The following is a 19,404-nucleotide window of genomic DNA, read 5'->3' as shown; positions in this document are numbered from 1 at the left end:
GCAGGAGTAAAACGGGAAAAACAGCAACCAATCGTCTTGACGGGACACCTTTTTTTAAACCAATCAAATCCCTTCACTGTTCGACCTGCCCCCTGCGCGTACATGTCAATGGCGTGCACTGACCCTGATTCAGTGCGCGCGTAGAAGGACGGAGCGTCGTTGCAGAATGGCAGAGAAGAATGTTTGGGGCTTTACTTACCGGTGAGTGCGCCATAACTTGGCGTAGTGCAAATAAAGAAAAACGAAGAAACGAAGCGCTGAGGACAGGTTACGCCAGGAATGCACTGGACGCGGAAGCGCTGCGCGCACCGCGCGCACGGAACGTCTCTGCGTTTCCGCTCCCAACGGAGCTCCTCCAATGGGGTGGGAGCTGGGCGGAGCCTTGGGGAGATGCTACATTCGTGCTACATGCTAGTTTTCAAAGATCGCCAACCCTCGCTTTAATGAGACAGTGGACAGAATGCCTCTGTGTGTGGCTGGCTGGACTTTGAGTGTGTTGTCAAATCTCAAACAGTCCCTTTCAGTGCTCCATTGGATGGCTAGTGCTCCTTCTTGTGGCATTTCTTTGAAGGTTGGGTCCTTTGTGTTTGTGTTGCGGCACATTCTGATGAAGAAATGCTTTGTAAAACAGTGGGATTGTTAGAAATGAACTTGTGGAAATGGAGGTTATATTCGCTGCTGGTCTCTGTGGCCTCCTTCCCTGTATTTGTGCTTGTAACTCCATCGTCCACACAAGTCTTTTTCCATGAACATCGAGCCTGCTGGGTGTGACTGGCTGTGCTCTTTGGCCAAATATTGAAGTCCATAATTTGTGCTGCCTGAAAACGATGCAGCACCGAAAAGGTGGACCTTCATTCTGTAGGTTTGAGGTTGTGTTCTGGTGTCACCATTTTTCCACCAGAGTAGATGAAAATAGTCCCAGTCCCTTTCATCACCATGGAACTGATGCAGCATCTTTTCTATTTCGCACATTACAGCAGTAGAAAACTGCCTGAATCTTTAGAGTTCCAGTCAGATTGTTTACTGGTCCTTGGAGAAGATGATCATTGAGACTTGTTCCATTACACTTGGCTGATCAGTCGAACACAATACACACTTTTGTTGGATTTTGGGCTGATACCATTGATGTACCATTGCTCACCCTTAGTTCCTTTATGCTGTGCTTCTTTGATGTCTCTCTTTTCGATTATGTCTTTCATGCATGCAATATAATCCTTTTTGTATTTGTCTTCCTTGTTAAACTTTTGCTTTAACTGTTGCGGTCTGATTTCTACAATCCTTTTGTTGTCTGGTAATTGTGGCCTTTGTTTGAAAGGGAGAGGCATCTCATTGTCTCCTAGTTCATTTTTCCTGATTCCTTCCTTGAGTTAGTCCAGAGAAATAAGATCCTCCTGTGAGACTGATTTGTTACTTGCCTTTGTGTCCTTAAAATCTGACTCAATAACACTGATCACTATTTCTTCTTTTAATATTTAATTCTTTTACTGTAAATCTGGCACATAATTCTTTCAATTTCTTTTAACTCTGAGGTGGGGCCACCAACAATGCTCCACCCTCGTTATTACTGCAAATGGCTCATTGTTATTTCCAAGAACTTGTTTTTGAGTCAGAGTTCTGGGACAGTTAAATCCACTGGGTAGTCCAACATTGCAGCTCATTAGAGGCAGTATTTTATCAACACCCTCTGACAGATGGGGCCATCGCTTTACCATTTCCTTTGTGGGAATGTTGCTGTAGTTAAATGGGATGTAGTCCTTCGTATAAGAGGTTGGAAGGTCAGTGTGAACATCTGAGTTGTAACCTCTCACATTCAGAGCTGTGGCCGCTGGAGTGTCATCTTCTGTGGTTGGAGAACGTTTTCAGAGCGTTGAGGCCTTTCATTTGCCTTGTGATTGTCAGTGGCCACAGTTACATGGTGTTTTTAAATTCAGGATTAGTTTATTCCACGTGAAGTTATTCTGGATTACTTTTATACTCCTTCATGCTCACGTGGGAAAAATGAAGGATTAAATCCTTTTTCACACTGGACCTTACTTGCCTTCCGACCAGTTGGAAAGACTAATCCACGTGTTTATCACATCACGTTTGCATTATTGTAACTCACTGTACATTGGTCTGGCTGCTTGTTCTCTGCGTCGGTTACAGCTGGTACAGAACGCAGCCGCCCGCCTCCTGTCAGGGGCGTGGCGTGTTGACCATATCACTCCTGTGCTGCAGTCTCTTCACTGGCTCCCTGTCTGTTTCAGAGTCCAATTTAAAATCTTGCTGCTTGTTTCTAAATCTCTAAATGGCCTAGCGCCCTCGTATTTGACAGAAATGTTATCTTTGTATACACCTGCCAGAGCTCTGAGGTCGTGTGACCAGCGACTTCTAGTATGTCCTTGCTCCAGGTGTAAGAGCAGAGGCGACAGAGCCTTTGCAGTTGCGGGACCACAGCTTTGGAACCGTCTCCCTCTGAGCATCAGGTCTGCCCCCTCGATCGAAATTTTTAAATCACAGCTCAAAACCCATCTTTTTACATTGGCCTTCAACACAACCTGAACCAGACAGTGTGCCTTATATTTTTTAAATAGTTTTCTTTTTCTTTCTTTCCTTCCTTCTTGTATGTTATATTTTAATGCTTGTTTAAAATTTGTGCAGCACTTTGGGCAGTGGCTACTGTGTTTTAAATGTGCTATATAAATAAATTTGACCTTTGACCTTTGGAATTTGCGAAGCAATCTGATTGGACAGGGGGTGGACGTGACAAACCTACATCTACTGGAAGCAAACAGCCCTCGGTGCCGGCCTTTCTTTCTCTTTCTTACTCGATTAACTTTGATGCTACAACTTCAAAAGGTCCACGTTGTTATGCAGCCACCTGTCCGCTCTTTTCATTATATCCATTTCTTCTCTGTACGAGTCAAACGCTTGCTGCAAACGCCATCATGAAGGAACAAGCATGCTCAGAATGACCGTAACAAAGTCATGCCTAATTTACATATAATTCCACTCTTGAATGACAGTAAACCAGCTGGTTGATTGGAATAAAGATTTCAGGGTTTACATGGTCATTTTAAAGCAGAAGTAACTTTTATTCGGGATTAATGAGGAATAAAAGTCCCGTGTAAACACACCCATTGCATAAACAGTTTGGGCGCTTTCCTTTGCAAGTGTGACATGTGGCGATGACAACAGTCTTTGGCATTTTGGCTGACCTTTAAGCACCGATACCAGTTTGTTGTTCTAAACAAATGGGTGTTTGTTAGTGTTGTTTTCCTCAACGAGCTTTACAACGAAATCTCCTCATCAACGAAGCTTTTTCTGGTGACTTAAAGAAGACGGGCAGAAATGTAAACGGCTCTGTGTCGATAATTATAATAATATATATCATATATCAATAAAATATATCGTGCAATATCGTTGACGAATAAAAATGAGACGAAATGTGGTTTATAAAATAAAAGCTCTGCTAAAATGTATCTTAATATTCGTTGAGCAAAAGGAGACAAGATGAAAAAATGTTTTTATGTGTCATTGCATTTGTTGTTTGTGTGTACCTACAGGTTTGGTTGGTAAAATAAAATGTTAACCAGAGCATATTCCATATCAGGAATGGGTGTATTCTCGAGCTTAGATGATAACAGTAATATAATAATAAGATAAACATGTTTGATTTGTGAAATCGGTTTGACTAAAAAAACAATTAAGTTTTGTCTATTCTATACTAGGAAATGATACTGTATTGATTGGTTAAATACAATTACATTACTTAAAATAGTGGAAAATACCATTTTCATCAACTTAAACCAGACTAAATTATCGTCACTTTTCGTAGACTAAAACTAGACTAAACAGAAAAGAGTATGAAGGTGACGAAAACTAATAATAACTAAATAACTAAATTGACGGTTTGACACAAAGACGAGACTAAAACCAAAATCAAAACGGGCCACCAAAATCAACTCTAGTGTTTATGTTCTAGTGACTTTTCTGTGAAGCTTAGACATTTTGGCAACTGATGCATTTCATCTTTGCAGAACACACAAGCGACCTTTACCCTTGTACAGTTTTGTATGAAATATTAACCTGCAAACCAGTGTTGGGTGAGGCAAAACAATCATTAGATTCCAGACTGTTTAACTCATCCTCGGTTCATCACCAAGGAAAATAATCACAATAAAATCAACACATCATGAACACACACTGTTCTATGCTTGGCAAAACTTGTTCTATGCTAACGCCCAGATAGTTCCCACTTTCCATTGTCTTTGAAGAAGAGCTGGTTTGGTGCAGCCAGCTGTCTGGTGCTGACTGTGGTTCTCCTCTGGCTGGGTTAGCAGCTTTCTGCTAACCTCTGTTGCCTGTTGCTGAAGAAAACAAAAGAGTTGAAGAAGGACTGAAGAATCGTTCTTGCTGTCATTCTGGTGATGGCTCTGGTTCTGCCGTGTCCTTCGTGGGCTGGAGGAGTGGATCCTGGGCCCGTGCATTCAGTCAAAAGCTGAAGGCTGAATCTCTGGTCAAGCTTGGCTCGGTTCTGCTCCAGTATGCCATGTGCTCAGGTCCTGCTGTTTGGCTGAAGGATGGCTGAAGGAAGCTGGTCGCTTGGCCTGACGAAGTCTGAAAGAACAGAGCTTGTGAAAGTGGAGGCTGTGTTCTCCTCTCGTCTGTTGTGGTGGTTCTTGGTGAGGAGACTGGAGTCTGGATAAGAGACTTACTTAGGGTTAGCCTAACCCTAACCCTAAGGGTGCTTTCACACCAACAGCATTTGGTCAGCTTGAGGTGGACTAGAGACCCAAACTCCTGCAGGTTCGGTTCGTACACGCTGGTGTGAAAGCAGACCTCCTCGAGGAGGCGGTCTCGGTGCGGTCTCGGTGCGGTCTCGGCGCGGTCCGCTGCTGGTGTGAACGTTGATCAGCCTCAGTCCTGTCCGCTCTGTTGTGGAGAAGGCTTTTTGGTCGGCGGAGGCTTCCGTAGCAAGCCGCGCGGCACAACACGTCACACATGCTGGCCAATCAGGGTTCACTTCCGTCACCCAAAACACACTATTGTGTGAACAGCGCCACCAAGAGGCAGGAGGGTCATAGTGGATAGTTCATCTGCAAAAACAAGTGGTGTGAATGTGAACCGAACTAGTTGACAGCTGCGACGTTTATGAATAATTTATGTCCAAACCGAACCACTCTAGCGGACTAGTAGGTATGAAAGCACCCTAAGTGTGGCTGTCTCACAGACTGACTTTACTTCAGATCTCTGGCTCTATTAACATTTAAAATCCCCATCTTAAAAACATCCATGATAATTAAGATGTTTAAAACTACAATAAGAAGAAATAAATTAATTAAAATTCACTTGGCTGCCACCCTCTAGTGCTGTGACGTTCACTTAAAATAGCCGTTCGTTTGAACGGCTCTTTTAAGTAAACGACGAGAGCCGGTTCACAGCTGTCTGAGAGCCGTTCCTTTGTGCAAATAGTCCACGCTTCCTTCACGTGTCTCCTGAGTGTCTCCTGAGTCCAGCTGTCACCGCTGCTTTCATGTGAATGACGGAGTTTCAGTTTTCCCAGCAGCTCCACTCACCTGAACACAGCAGCTAACTAGAGGAGGAGGAGTGTCTCGAAACCGGAGAGGAGACGGTGTTTTGGAAGAACTGGTTTCCCTATTAACTGGCGACTGGGTTTCTTTAACACCCCTTGTTGCTGATAGATGTTAAAAACCAGACAGAAAGCCGTGTCGGACCTTTGACGACTCTGATTTCAACATCTGCTGCTACTAGCAGCAGCAGCAGGAAGTGCTAAAGGAAGTCAGTCACCAGGTAACAAGGACACCAGTTAATTTGAATCACCGTATTGACCGCTTTATCAGAGGTTTTAGCAATGGAACACACACACACACACACACACACACACGCACACGCACACCATAAAATGCTTGGTTAAAGGACATGTAGCAGCATTTTGAAGCTCTTTTCTGGGGACAACGTGCAACGTAAGCCACCATGTAATGTGTATCAGAAAAAAAACATCTCTTAAATCTGTGTCATCAAACAAATTAAAGAATCAGATAACAACTCATAACTGACAGTAACCGTGTCAGTTGTCAGAAAGTAACGGATTGACTCCACACTAATGACGCTGATGTCTCTAATAAAGTCACATGACGTTCGTCAGGGAGCCAGTCTTTTGAACGGCTCTTTCTAATGAACGGCTCCTGAGGAGCCGGCTCCCTTCAAAGAGCCAGAAATCCCAGCTCTACCACCCTCATCACTGAGTTGTTTTTTTTTTTTTGCATTTGGCTGGACGATATGGCCAAAAATGTTATCACGATATAGTTCGTAATTTCGGTCGATACGATATAATTCCGATATCGATATAAATAATACAAAAGCCTCAGAAAAAACTGTTAAGAATCATGTAGATAATGTACTACCTGTAAAACTTGAAATTATTTATCCAGGAAGCTCCTCCAGTATAACATTTCAGAAATAAAAAACTACAATAAATTAAATGTTTACCTTTTATTTAAAGGTGCCTTAAGGAGTTTGTATGTTTTATGCGAAACAGCGCCCCCTGCAGGCCTTGGGCATAATGCAGCTTAGTGAAAAACTCGTCCCTGTGGCTTGCGTGCACGGAAGAGGGGGACTCTGTCTTCGCTCGTTTAGTAGCGCTCAAGTAAAATGTAAGTTTCTTTTACCTGGTGGAGTCTGTGTGGAGCTGTGGCAGTGCTAGAAGCCAGTCTGTTCTTACTTTCTGGAAGCTCCTGCTCAGTTGTTGCTCACTAAGCATCTGGCGGAGTAATGGCGGACAAAACGAAACCTAACCAGCCGGAGCGCGCATTACGTCATTCCTTTCAAATTCTCCCAAAAAAAACTCTGGTGCCGGACCGGCACTGCAACTTTCAAGTGACAATTTAGCGCTGTTAGAGGTACTTGTAATGAATATGTCAGGGCACATTGTACACAGCATTAAAAATGTGTAACATATTTATGGTGGAAAATAAGTATTTTTAAGGCCTTAATGCACCTTTAAGAAATATGAAATCACTGTCAAATAAATGTAAGTTTCACCTTTTTCAATATAAATAGCTTTAACTTTACACTTAAATACAGTTATGTTATTGTTATAGATTCAAAGGTGCTTCAACCAGGAAGAAAAATAAAAGTCCTCAGAACTACTGCAATAAACAGAATAAAGAGTGAGCAACTTGTTGGAGCCCGGACTTCCGTCCCGCTGACTCCACCCGGTTCTCTTATTCTATGCTTGGTGTAAAGAATGCCAAAACAACTGACTTCAGATTATTACCATTTATTTAAGTATAGCCAGATGTAATGCTCAGCGCTGGACCTTACAGGGAAAGATACAAAGTATTTCGCCCCGAAAGGATCCTGATTGTTGATGAATCAGAGTTTTTATTCCATGTTCTTCTGGGCTGGGCCTGCCCCGACAGATAGGTTGGACTTTGTTCGCAATTGGACAATTTGGTATTGATGTCAGCTGCCAACCGAGAGCTGACATCCTTATCCAGTATGTTTTGGAACACTAGTGAGTGTGTGTTGGTTTCTCCGGAACGTGTGGGTATGTTTACACTTTAGCAGAACATCTTATAACCTTGGTGTACTTCTCTCAGGAAAGGCCTAATATACAGTTAATACAATTATTCCATAGTAGTAGTGCCAATTAAAGTATATCCCTAACAAACAACAAACAAATATTACTGGGACAGGGAATTGAAATAACTGCCATACACTCACCTTTTCAATAGTAACAGCTTGTCTAAACTACAACACAGTTTTTATGATAAAAATAAAAGTGCTCAGAATTACTAAGGTTAAGTACAGATTACTTCAGGTTGTATTGATTATGGTGACACTGCAGTGAATCCCTGTACTGGTTTTTTTTTAGTGGAATTTGTCTTCACTGTTGCAGCGTCTTGTAAATTGTAGACGGTCCCTTAAACCCCGCAGCACCACCGGCTGCTAATCGAAAACAATATTGCTTCTGACGCTTGATAGACAGATACTTTTAATGAAAGTGAGCTTGTAGCATATCGTCCAGCTCACAACGATGGGATGGAGGCGCCCTTTGTATGCTACTGACGTTTTGTTAAAGAGTTCTTGAGACCGAAAGCTCGCATCTGTCAATATGCTGCTAACTTTAATAAACTGTTCAGTGAATGATATGCCTAATTCGTGGCCACAAATTAGTATTTCGTGCGCACGATTTATTATTTCGCGGCCACAAATTATCTTATGGAAGCTTGTTCAGTTGCGTTTACATCACGAGTTCTCATTTTGGAGCTCAAACTTACAGCGGTGGAGCTTAGCTTGTAGCCTGAGCTGAGGACGGCCAGCTGTGGTGTGCAGAGCACTGATCACTCTCTTGCGGCGCTTTCTGTTCGGCTTGAATCAGCGGCGCCGTGAACAGCAATTAGTGATTGTGAAACGCATACCATAATGCACTATACCGAAAATGTGTTTAAAACTCATATCACCGTTATTGAATAAAAATATATCATGGTATATATATTGATATCGAAATTTTGTCCAGCCCTAGTTTGACACCAGTTTTTTAGTTTATAACTAGGGATGGGAATCGAGAACCAGTTCTTTTATGGAATCGGTTACTCATGTCTCGATTCCTAGGAATTGCTTCTCTTTCCCCTTGACAATTCTGCTTATCAGTTCTGCTGTGTGTGTACAATGAACAGAGCGTAACACCAGGCTTTCGCAGGGCTCACAGCAGCCACGGTGCAGCTGCAGTCCGCTCCGACGCAGCTGCAGAGCTGTGGAAATTTTCAGCAAGCTTCCCATTTTTCCGCACTCTGGACCCCTACAGCGTCAATCTACACACAAGCAAGTCAGGTGCCTCAAGGAAAGTAGATACGTGTTCCAAAATATGTGATTTCAAAATAAAATCTGCATCGTGTTTTTGCCTTAACATTGTTTTTGTAATTCTTCTAGTAGAATATAAATCAAACAACGCGATCTAATCATTATATGCTTTAGAAGAATGAACAATGTTGTACTTACTCATTGTAGGAAAGTCAAACGACACAAATTACACAAAACATAGCTCTATGACCGGAGCGGCTCTGTGTTGTTAGTTTGGGTGGGTTTCAGGGTTCTTTTCAACCCGACGGGTGGGATTGTGACGTGCTTTTTTTTTTTATTATTATGCAAATCCAGTTTTTACGGTTTTAACATGCATTTTCTGCAAAGATGGAGATTTGGGTGGTTTTCTATTGTTGGACGGGTTTAACATTATATTTGGGGCAGATCTGGCAACCTCCATCAGCAGACAGCAGACACACAGAGGCAGTGTGAGTGACAGTGCTGTGGAGCCAGACCGGACACGCACAAGCTGCCTGGTGTAATTTGGTTTTGAGCTTTCAAAATGGAAAGAAGCTCCAGAGTCTGGCTGTATTTCACACGAAAAGATGAAACCGGGGCTACTTGTAATGCTTGCAAAGTTTTCATGACATGGATATTTTTTTCTTCAGGATGAGGATATGAAAGAGTTAATGCAAGCACCCATTTGTATTGTTTCATTTCTCACTCAATGAGAATCGATAAGAGAATCAATAAGGAATCGTTTCGATAAACAATAACAATAATGGAATCAGGGCTCCAGAGTAACTTTTTTAACTCTGAGCACAGTGGCTCTTGCCTCGTAAACCAGCCCCCCCCCCCCCCCCCCCCCCCCCACTCCTCATCCACGTTTGGATTTCAGAGTTGGGCTCAGTCTGGGTCAGAGCCCATAGAAGGGGATTTCACTCGGTTGTGAACGGCCGAGCCAACCAGCGTTGCCGCTTTTTGTTTTCAAATTTTTTTGGTGAATTCCGGTAGCTAAACCGGAAGTGCCGCCATCACTGCGCGTAGCGGAGATTACGGACTTTAACTTTAACCATTGTCTGAAAGCTCCAATAAGTAAAGTTAGAGCCAAAATACCAAGAATTACAACAATCAAGCAAGAGCAAGAGTCTGCGCCTGGTGAGTTTCTTACAGGAAAAGACGTTTTCCCGTGTCTTTGCGTGTAGAGAAGCTAGAGTTAATGAGCTAATGCTAACCCTTAGAGAAGCGAACGCATTTTGATGACATATTTGTTTTGAAGCGCTGATTGGCTGAAGTGCGCTGTCAGTCAAAGGAGTAACCGACACCCCCTGTAAGAAGTTTCTATGGACTCCTATCCAGACTAAGCTTAACTCCAAATCCAAATGTGGATGAGGAGGAGTGGGCGGGTCTGGTTCACGAGACTACAGTGGCTCCTCACTCGAAATTTTGGGAGCACATGCAGAAGATTTAGGGGCACACATTGAAATCAACTAGTAAAGTAAATATTTACATTTCCTCTCATTTTCACTGTCTTCAAGATGGTGCCGCAGTGGAGGCTTGTTGCAGCAGCTCCTACTAGTTTGTGATTATTTCCTCTTTTTTTTCAGTATTTGTGTTTTTCTCTTTATAGATTTTTGTATTCTGTTGTCCACTTCCTGGTCCTGCACCATGAGTCCATCTGTTCCCAGTCCAACATGTTCTTCTTTGATGTTGACCCCGTGAATTCACACAATTTCAATGTTAAGACAAAAGTAAAGAAAAGACAACTCAGAAGCTAAAATTGTGAAAATAATTTCTCACCTGATATTTGTACAAAAGATGAGTCTCACCATCACCCTCTTGCTGTCTTCTCTGTGTCTGAAGGTCTGCAAGTAATTCTGCTGGCCGACCACCTGGCTTGCATCTCACTGACATGGCCTCAACAGATGCAATGAGATTCTCAGTCCTGTTCATAGGCTGTAAATTATTTTCATTTGACGTGACAACAATAAGGAGAAAAACAACAAATGATTAGATGTATTTGGTACTCTAAATTAATGAAGTCAAACAATATTCTTATTAACATCTCAACATTACCTGAGGCAAAACAGCATCATTTCTTTGAAGAAGGCTGAATTTGCTTATGACCTCAAACAAATCAGCCAAGAAGTGACAGAAACCTACAAAGCTCACAACAACTTCTTGAGCTGCAAGACATAACCACTAATTCACCACTTGACCAATACCAGTAATTTGTATATGTCACAAATTTCATATCATTTTGAAATCAAATGCAGACCTTCCTTGCTCTCCCAGAGATGTCAGTATTGGTGGATGATGCAGTCAAATGCTCCATGTGAAAGTAAACTGCTCTGAACTGGCCAGGGCTCTGCAGGTTTCTGTCCTTTCCTCCAGGTCTCAGTAAGGTTTGCAGGGCCCAGTTTAAATTTGCAAAACAGCATGTTCCACTGACGCTAGCTAGTACATTAACACACACACACACACACACACACACACACACACACACACACACACACACACACACACACACACACACACACACACACACACACACACACACCCAGCTCCTCGCCAATTGCTCACAGTTGAGGAGACTGTAGACATGATCTGGCAGCACGGTGGCTGAGTGGTTAGCGCTCTTGCCTCACAACAAGAATGTCCCAGGTTCAATCCCCGGACTGCGCGGGCCTTTCTGTGTGGAGTTTGCATGTTCCTCCCCGTGTCTGGATGGGTTTCCTCCGGGATCTCCGGTTTCCCCCGTCAACCGATAACATGCACCATAGGTCAATCCTCCAGTCAGGTGATTCTGACCATTAACCTGACTCCACATCTGGAGATGGGTCCCCGGGCGCTCCCCGCAGCTGCCCACTGCTCCATACGGAATGCTTCAGTGGCATCGATGGATGGGTTAAATGCAGAGAACAAAATTTTGTTGTACATTCACTGTATAATGACCAATAAAGTACCTTATCTACCATGGGAATTTTCCTTTGCACGGATAGCATTGCCAGCTCCAATCTGCACCTGAAACGGATTCAATTTAAATTTAAGTATACAGTGCATTGCTTAATATCCTGCTTTTAGCCTGAAGATTCACCTGACCTACCGATGTGGTATGCAATGAAATAGGACAATAAAAGCTCCTGCCTCAGCTTGGAGAAGGACTATAACGCCTCCTTTATGCCCAAGACTGACAGCTGCACCAGCTCCCATGGCAACTGTAATCACTCTGTTTCTGTCCCTAGCTTCTGGAAGGCCTCTTTGATGGCATCACATACACTTTAAAATGAAATCACATTTTATGACTGTTGTGCACAACTATTTATTGCTCCTTCAATGTTTACTGTAGACCAGAGACAACCAGCCTACATCACACCTAACAACAAAATCATTACCATATGTCAAGTTAAAATATAGTTTGATTTAAAACATACCTTGAGCATGTGCATGTTGCACCTGAATGCAGTCTATCAAAACATTTGTTGGTTTCCCTTTTTGCAGGATCCTTGCATATATGATTTCATGCTCCTTTGTTGAAACATCGGAGTCCCCATCAGTCATGACTGACAGATAAGGTGCATCCTCAATCATCTTGTACGTCTTCCGTTTCTCTGCGATGATGCGAACAAACTGTGCACATGCTGTGTTATTACTGTAGGCTGGGTTCAGTTTTACGCTGTTCTTCCTTTGCAGACCAATTTGAACTTTTAATTTTGTAAAAGGCAGCTCTTCCTTGGCAATGAAACAGGCTGTGTTAACCTTCAGAATCAATTCAGCCTCCTCGGCACACTGGCCAGCAGCCGCTTGTCTTCGAAATGCAACCAGGAGTGGAGTTGCACTTTCATTGCACAGATCTCGGTAAATTTTATGTTTCAGACTGGCATTGTGTTTGCTCAGAGTGTCATGTTTTAATTGTGTGGTGCCAGTGGGATTCGCAAATTTCGTGTTTCCAGCATGTTGTGGGTATTGACAGCAGAATTTACAGTTCATTGAATTTGTGTCCTTGAAATACCTCAGTCAGGTGACCTCATGCAGCCACTCCTCGCAAAAAGATCATTTCCTGGCTTTTTTCACCCCTGCCGTTTCCTCACAATCTGAGTCAGGCTCTTCGGCATTTCTCTCCTCTGCAACACGAGGTTTACTGGTGAGAAAGTTAGAATCGATTGTCCTCTTCGCCATTGTTTACAAGAGTTACATGAAACTTGCAGATTCGCACGATAACCCCATGACCTCTCTCAAGCTCTTTTCACAAGTACACCAATCATGATGACCATTCTCCTTCTGCTCTCACACACATTGGCCCGCCTTCTTCTTCTTTGGTGTTTGTCTACTTGCCTCTTCTTTTGGAGTTGAAGTCGGTTGACAAACCAGCTCATTTGCGCATTACTGGACAGAAGTGTGGAGCAAAACTTTGTCAGCGACAAAAAATACACACACACTCACAAAAATCAGCAACTCTCCTGGTCGCACATGCGCGAATAGATTAATAGATAGAGAATAGATTAAATATTTACTTGCACTGTCTCAAATTTTGGTTGCGAAAAGCAACCATGTAGCCGCAGTCTGGAGCCCTGTCAGTGAGAAGAAAGTGAGCTTTGATTGGTCTCATCAAGTGTTTCCAACCAGATGAAGTGAAGAAAAGAGTGAAGAGATGCTCTTTGAATCTCATGGATTCAGGCTTAAAAAGGGATATATTATGCTATTTTTCAGTCACGTCAGAAGCCCAAAAACATAGTATTTAAGTTTGTTCGCCCCAAAGTCATCCTTTGTTCGGAGTTTCAGCGGTCTAAATAGTCGCTCTGAGGAGCCCTCCTCAGAACAGGCTGTTTCTGAGCCTGCTTCCCGGTATCCACTTTAACGCATCTGTCCACGCCCACTCTCTCACACACACATGGTGGGGGCACAGTCAGGGGGAGGAGTTAAATCCGCTTAGTTCAGGATAAGTGGACCCGACTCAAACTCTACCGTTTCAGCCTCAGTTTCAGTTTCATTTTCAAAAAATGTGGTGCAGCAAGATAGGGAAGAAACAGACAGTTTCAAATCTGAATGTCACAATGAGGCTATGGCAACAGATACTACTATCAGAAACTCTTCACAAAGTGAAAAAAGCCTAATATTTCCCCTTTAAAGCAATTCAACACTTTGAAAAGGAAGAAGCAGCCAGATCAGAGGGAAAACAGCAAATATCCAATCAGCCTGGACTGTCAATGTTATTGATTGTATAATTATTATTCATATTATATACAACATATTATCAGTTACGATTATTGATTGATTTCATCTCTCCTCTTTCTTCCAGAAATTCACTCTCTGAAGATTTTGATCACTGGATCATCTCAAGTTACAAACTTTCCAGAGTTTGTGATCGTTGGATTGGTGGATGATGTTCAGATTGCGCACTATGACAGCAACAACAAGAAATTAGTTTCCAAACTGGACTGGATTAAGACAATCGCAGAATATTTTCCAACATACTTTGTTAGATACACTGAGCTCTCCATGGGAATTCAACAATTTGTCAAAGGAAACATTGAGATCATGAAGCAGCTCTTCAACCAAAGTGGAGGTTTGTTTGAACTTTGTCTTTTTTCCTGATCCTACACACACACACACACACACACACACACACACACACACACACACACACACACTGACCGAGGGCTGAGTGATCATGTCATCGAACTTAATGATCCCAATAAATTTCTGCCCAATCACGGTGATCAGCTGTCAGCCCATTTACTAGGTCCCAAGTGAGGCTCAAGTTCAGTTGATTCTCAAGTATTTTTTTTGGAATGTCCTTCCAAAAGATTTGGATGATGGGACAATCCCTGGTCACCCACCAGTCCACAGTTTCTCCAATATTTCTTACTTGTGCTGCTTTCAGACAGAAAAGACTTTAATGTAGTCTTGAAGAACCTTATTTTCATTTTTCAGTTCTTTCCAAATTTGACTCCCCACCCTATGATGACATCCAAAGCAGATATTCCCCCAAAGAATATAGTCAAAATGACGTTTAGCTCCAATTCTCATTTCTGTTTTATATGATGTGCATTATCTGACATATCAGTCAGCCATTTTTTTGTACATCAGTGACACTTATTTTTTCATTACATCATCAATTTCAAGCAACCCGATGAAAAGTTTTTCTATGTTTGTTGATTCATTTCTAATCTTTTCCGAGTCTTATGATTTGCAAATATTAGAGCTGTCAAAATTAGCACGACAATAACGACTTAATTCAAATTCCTATTGACACCACTAATTTATTTAACGTGTGATTAAACCACGCACGTTTTGTGAATCTCGTCTCGCGCCGTAGTTTGGGAAACTAAAGCGGTACATGATGTGATGTGATACTGCACACTCCTGTACAGTAGGTGGTGTTATGCACCTTAAAGCTGTGTGTGATCCACCAAAACAAAAGGAAGAGGAGAAGCAGTTTGGAACACAGACATCATATATGTCAATATCTCGTTGCGTGTCGAGAGACATGGCTACGTGCCGCCATCTTGGAGCTCAGAGAAGCAGCAGTGCATGAAAGTGGACGGAGGTAAGGGCTTCGCCTTAATGTTTTTTTTTGTTCGTTTGTTTTGAACTCTTTATTTGTAATTTTCCAATCACAGTATAAAACAATCATTCTCTCTGTTGTACAAAAACAGACAATCCCCACACAAAAAATCAAATCATACCCAAAATCAAACACAATAGACAGACAAAAAAAGACAGAAAGAGAAAGAAAACAAAACAAACGCCACAAAAAAGAAAAACAAGTGCACCCAACATTCCTGATCACAGGACTGTCCAAGGGCAGGTGTAAACATTCAGAGATCCAGTTCTAGACCAGATAAACTATTCACATAAGTTATTAGAGGGTCCCAGGTTTTGTGGAATTTGCTGATGTGACCAGTGAGGGTATACGAGGGCGTAGCCAAATGAAACCGGAATTTGATTATAACTTTTTATTTCTTACATTTCAAAATAAAACACCACCGTCGCCTTCAAAATAATCTCCATCCGCATTAATGCAGCGCTCCAGCCGTGTCTCCCACTTCACCAATGCGTTGGCAAACTCGTGCGTAATTGTGCCTTAAAGGACCTGCTGCTCTTTTTCTGTCACCTCCTCCACATCTGCAAACCGCCGTCCCTTCAGCTCTTTCTTTAACTTGAGGAACAAGAAAAAGTCACTGGAGGCTACATCTGGCGAATCAGGCGGATGGGAGAGGAGATTCATCTTATTCTTCTCCAGAAACTGCGTGAGGCGCAGCGCCGTGTCCGCTGGCGCTCTGTGGTGGTGGATCAACCGGCTCCACTCCGCCACTCCGCTCTGCTTCCTCCTCACATCCTCACGGAGCGTCTGAGGACTTCATGTAGTAGTCCTGATTTACAGTCTGACCTGGAGGGACGGACTCGCTGTGGACGATACCCTGGACAGCCAAGAAGCAGCTCAGCATTGTTTTCACGGCTGAGCGGACCTGACGCGCCGACATCTGGCCCTTTTTAAACCACCCGAACCACTCATGGACCTGAGTCTTCCCCAGAGCATCATCCTTGTAGGCTTGCTGCAACAAGCTGAGTGTTTCTGCTGCTGTTTTTCCAGCAAAAAGCAGAATTTAATGTTTACACGCTGCTCTGGCTTGCCAGTCAATGTCGCCATTTTGGAAAAATCGCAGAGGGGGGGCGGCACTCTGTTACTATAAATAGCATGCGACAGACGTCAGTGTAACTCTGGGATCTCAAATTTTTCACAGATATGCACGAGGCTTACCTGCAGCACATCTGACGGCCAGGAGTCAAAACTCATTATTATTAGTATTTTATGACCACATTCCGGTTTCTTTTGGGTACGCCCTCGTATCTGATCTTTTCCAGCTTTAAGTTCAACATAATGTCTTTCATCCAGTGATGATGTGATGGAAGAGTGACATCCTTCCATTTAAAAAGAATCAAGCGTCTGGCTAATAAAGAGGAAAAGGCAATAACCCTCTGTAAATGAGCAGGGGGAACAGATCCAGTAAGGTCAGAAAAATAAACCAAAAACAGCAACCAAGGGAGAAGGTGAGATGTTATAAGCATACACACTAGAAATAACTTCAAAAAGGGATGACCACATAGGGGCAAATTTGGAAGAAGACCAGAACATATGAGAAGAGGTAGCTGGGGTCTGTTTACATCTATTACACAATGGATCTATATTCTGAAATATCCTTGGTAGTTTAGCTTTTGGGAAATAGAATCTGTGTAACAGATTCTAGACATGTATTAAAGCATGTCTAGAACTTATGGAAGAAGCGTGAACTCTGGTGACAGCCATATCCCATTCTTGATCAGACAACAGGACTCCCGAGTCATTTTCCCACTTTTCTCGAATTTGTGAAATAGAGCAATTGCAGCAATCCATAATATGAGAATAAATAAATGATATTTGACTCTTATCCCACATGTTGACCTTTAATAGGGAGTCCAAACAAGGAGAAGGAACAGCAGAAAAATTTGCAAACTTTTTTTGTATGAAATTTCTAATTTGCAAGTGTGGAAAAAAAATGATCATTGGTTAGACCGAATTTTCTAGATAATTGATCAAAGCTAGCAAAAGTGCCAATGAAATACAGATCCTCAATACTATGAATGCCCTTTTCATGTCAAATGTTGAAGACACTGTCCAATAAAGATTGTTGAAAAAGATGATTATACATTATCGGTGAATGGATAGAAATAGTCTGAAAACTAAACCTGGCTGGCCTGGGGGCTCCACACTTTGGTGTGCGGGTTCCCTTGGTCTGTCGGGGTCGGGGGTCGGGCGCTGGAGCCCCAGTTTTAATTGACCCTCGACTTCCCTTGGTGTGGGGGGCCCCACTGGTGGCGTTTTCCCTAAGATGCTCGGTGCCATGCCATGTCTCCTCTGTTCTGTGCGAATTAATGGTAGAGTGTGAGTGTGAGTGTGAATGTGTGAGTGTGTGTGTGGTGCATACTGTTTGATGGCGCGGTTTTTATTCTTTTTGTTTTTATGACTGTTTTTAATGTTCAGCACTTTGCGTTGTTTTTATTAATATGAAAAGTGCTATATAAATAAAATCTGATTTGATTTGATTTGATTTGAGTAAAGCAAAATCAGCCATTTTCTTCTAAACACCTTAAATAGGTCATAAATGTATTTCTTTACAACATATAAAGGCCATTCGTCTATTAATAATTTAATTTTGGAGGTAGACTTCACAGACTTTTTTCAGCGCTTCTGTGTTCAGGATTTAATGGGCGGGTCAGAAATCAGGGCTGCGTTACGTAACGCGGCCCTCGTTGGCATAAACCCACCCCCCGGATGCTGAGCGATATAAATGCATCTAGCACATTAGCATCGGTGCAGTGTTGCCAACTTAGCGACTTTGTCGCTATATTTAGCGAGTTTTCCAACCCCTCTAGCGACCTTTTTTTTTTTTTTTAAAGCGACTAGCGACAAATTTAGCGACTTTTTCTGGCGCTCTGGAGACGTGACAGGACGTCTCGTTGCTGTCCTCAATGAGCAGCGGGTGCTGCGTGAGCCCCTCCCCCGTCCAAAAGCACTCACAAGCGGTCAGTGTCACGTAGTGCTCCCTGCTGCAGTCAGAGCAGAGAGGAGACCCACACCGCTCCTCCACACTTCAAATGAATCAAGTGTACGCAAATCCGCCGCTGCTCCTGTCTTGGGTCACAGAGCGGGATGGACATGTTAAATGTTTCTTCACTGTCACACTTTTGTCAGTTCATTTGTAGTTCTAAACATATTTAGGGTGTTTTTAGCTCCCTTTTTGCTTCTCCCACGATGTTATTCCTCTCTCCTACAGCGCCCATTACAATTACATGCAAATTGCCAATTATGCAAATTTGGTGATGACGTCATCTAGCGACTTTTAGGACAGCCAATAGCGACTTCTCTTACTGGGAAGTTGGCAACACTGCATCTGTGGTTTTCCCGCTAGCTTTTGAGTCTCGGATAGCATTTCAGAGGACAGTTTGCAGCTAGCTAACCAGTCAGCCAGTCAGCTAACCAGGCATGTCACCTCCACGTCGCTCATGCATCTTTCCTGGGTGCCACAGTGTGCAGAGTAACGATGCTGTCAGCAGGAGACTCCGGAGGTCTCCAAGCCGGCAGAGAAGCACTGCGTGCGGGCCGAGGGGCTTGCGCGCGGTCGCGGCGCAGCTGCTGGAGCTCTCCCGTCAGCAGGAGAGCTCCAGATCTCCGCTCCTGGGCGGAGCGGAGCTCCGCAGCCGGCACGCAGTGCTTCTCCACCGGGGACACGTACGGGTCCTGGAGCCCTCTCCTCAGCGGGAGGTCCTGGTTCTCTGCTCCCCGGCGGAGAACCGCAGTGTCAGCCCCGCCCACGTTGCGTGCGAGGCTGACACGCCCATAGCATTTCACAGCAGAGAGAAGTAGGGTGACCACCCGTCCCGCCTAGCGCCTGCACGTACAGTGTTTGAAGCCCATTTCATGTGTCCCACAAATTGAGACTGTGTCCCGCATCATCAATGCCTGCTCAAAAAATCTTGCTCTCCGCACTTGCCACACAGACCCCTAATAGTGAAGAACTGCGGTCAAGCCAGCCGGCGCTCTGACAAACAGCA

General features: G+C 43.3%; 2 protein-coding genes across 6 annotated transcripts in view; both read left to right on the top strand.

Moving 5' to 3' along the window:
* LOC115409065 (class I histocompatibility antigen, F10 alpha chain-like) overlaps window positions 1-19,404 on the top strand; it is a 272,574-nt gene that overhangs the window by 203,006 nt on the left and 50,164 nt on the right. The window lies entirely within an intron of this gene.
* The window catches only part of LOC115409077 (class I histocompatibility antigen, F10 alpha chain-like), a 37,123-nt gene that overhangs the window by 2,325 nt on the left and 15,394 nt on the right, over window positions 1-19,404 (top strand). The window contains exon 2 of the mRNA XM_030120070.1: window positions 14,108-14,374. Within this exon, the coding sequence (XP_029975930.1) occupies window positions 14,108-14,374 (267 nt within the window). The remainder of the gene's footprint in view (window positions 1-14,107; window positions 14,375-19,404) is intronic.

This window comes from Salarias fasciatus, chromosome 22 (assembly GCF_902148845.1).
Source record: "Salarias fasciatus chromosome 22, fSalaFa1.1, whole genome shotgun sequence".
In the NCBI taxonomy this organism is placed as follows: Eukaryota; Metazoa; Chordata; class Actinopteri; order Blenniiformes; family Blenniidae; genus Salarias; species Salarias fasciatus.
Note: the sequence above shows the minus strand (reverse complement) of the source record. Positions and strands in the feature narration are given on the sequence as shown.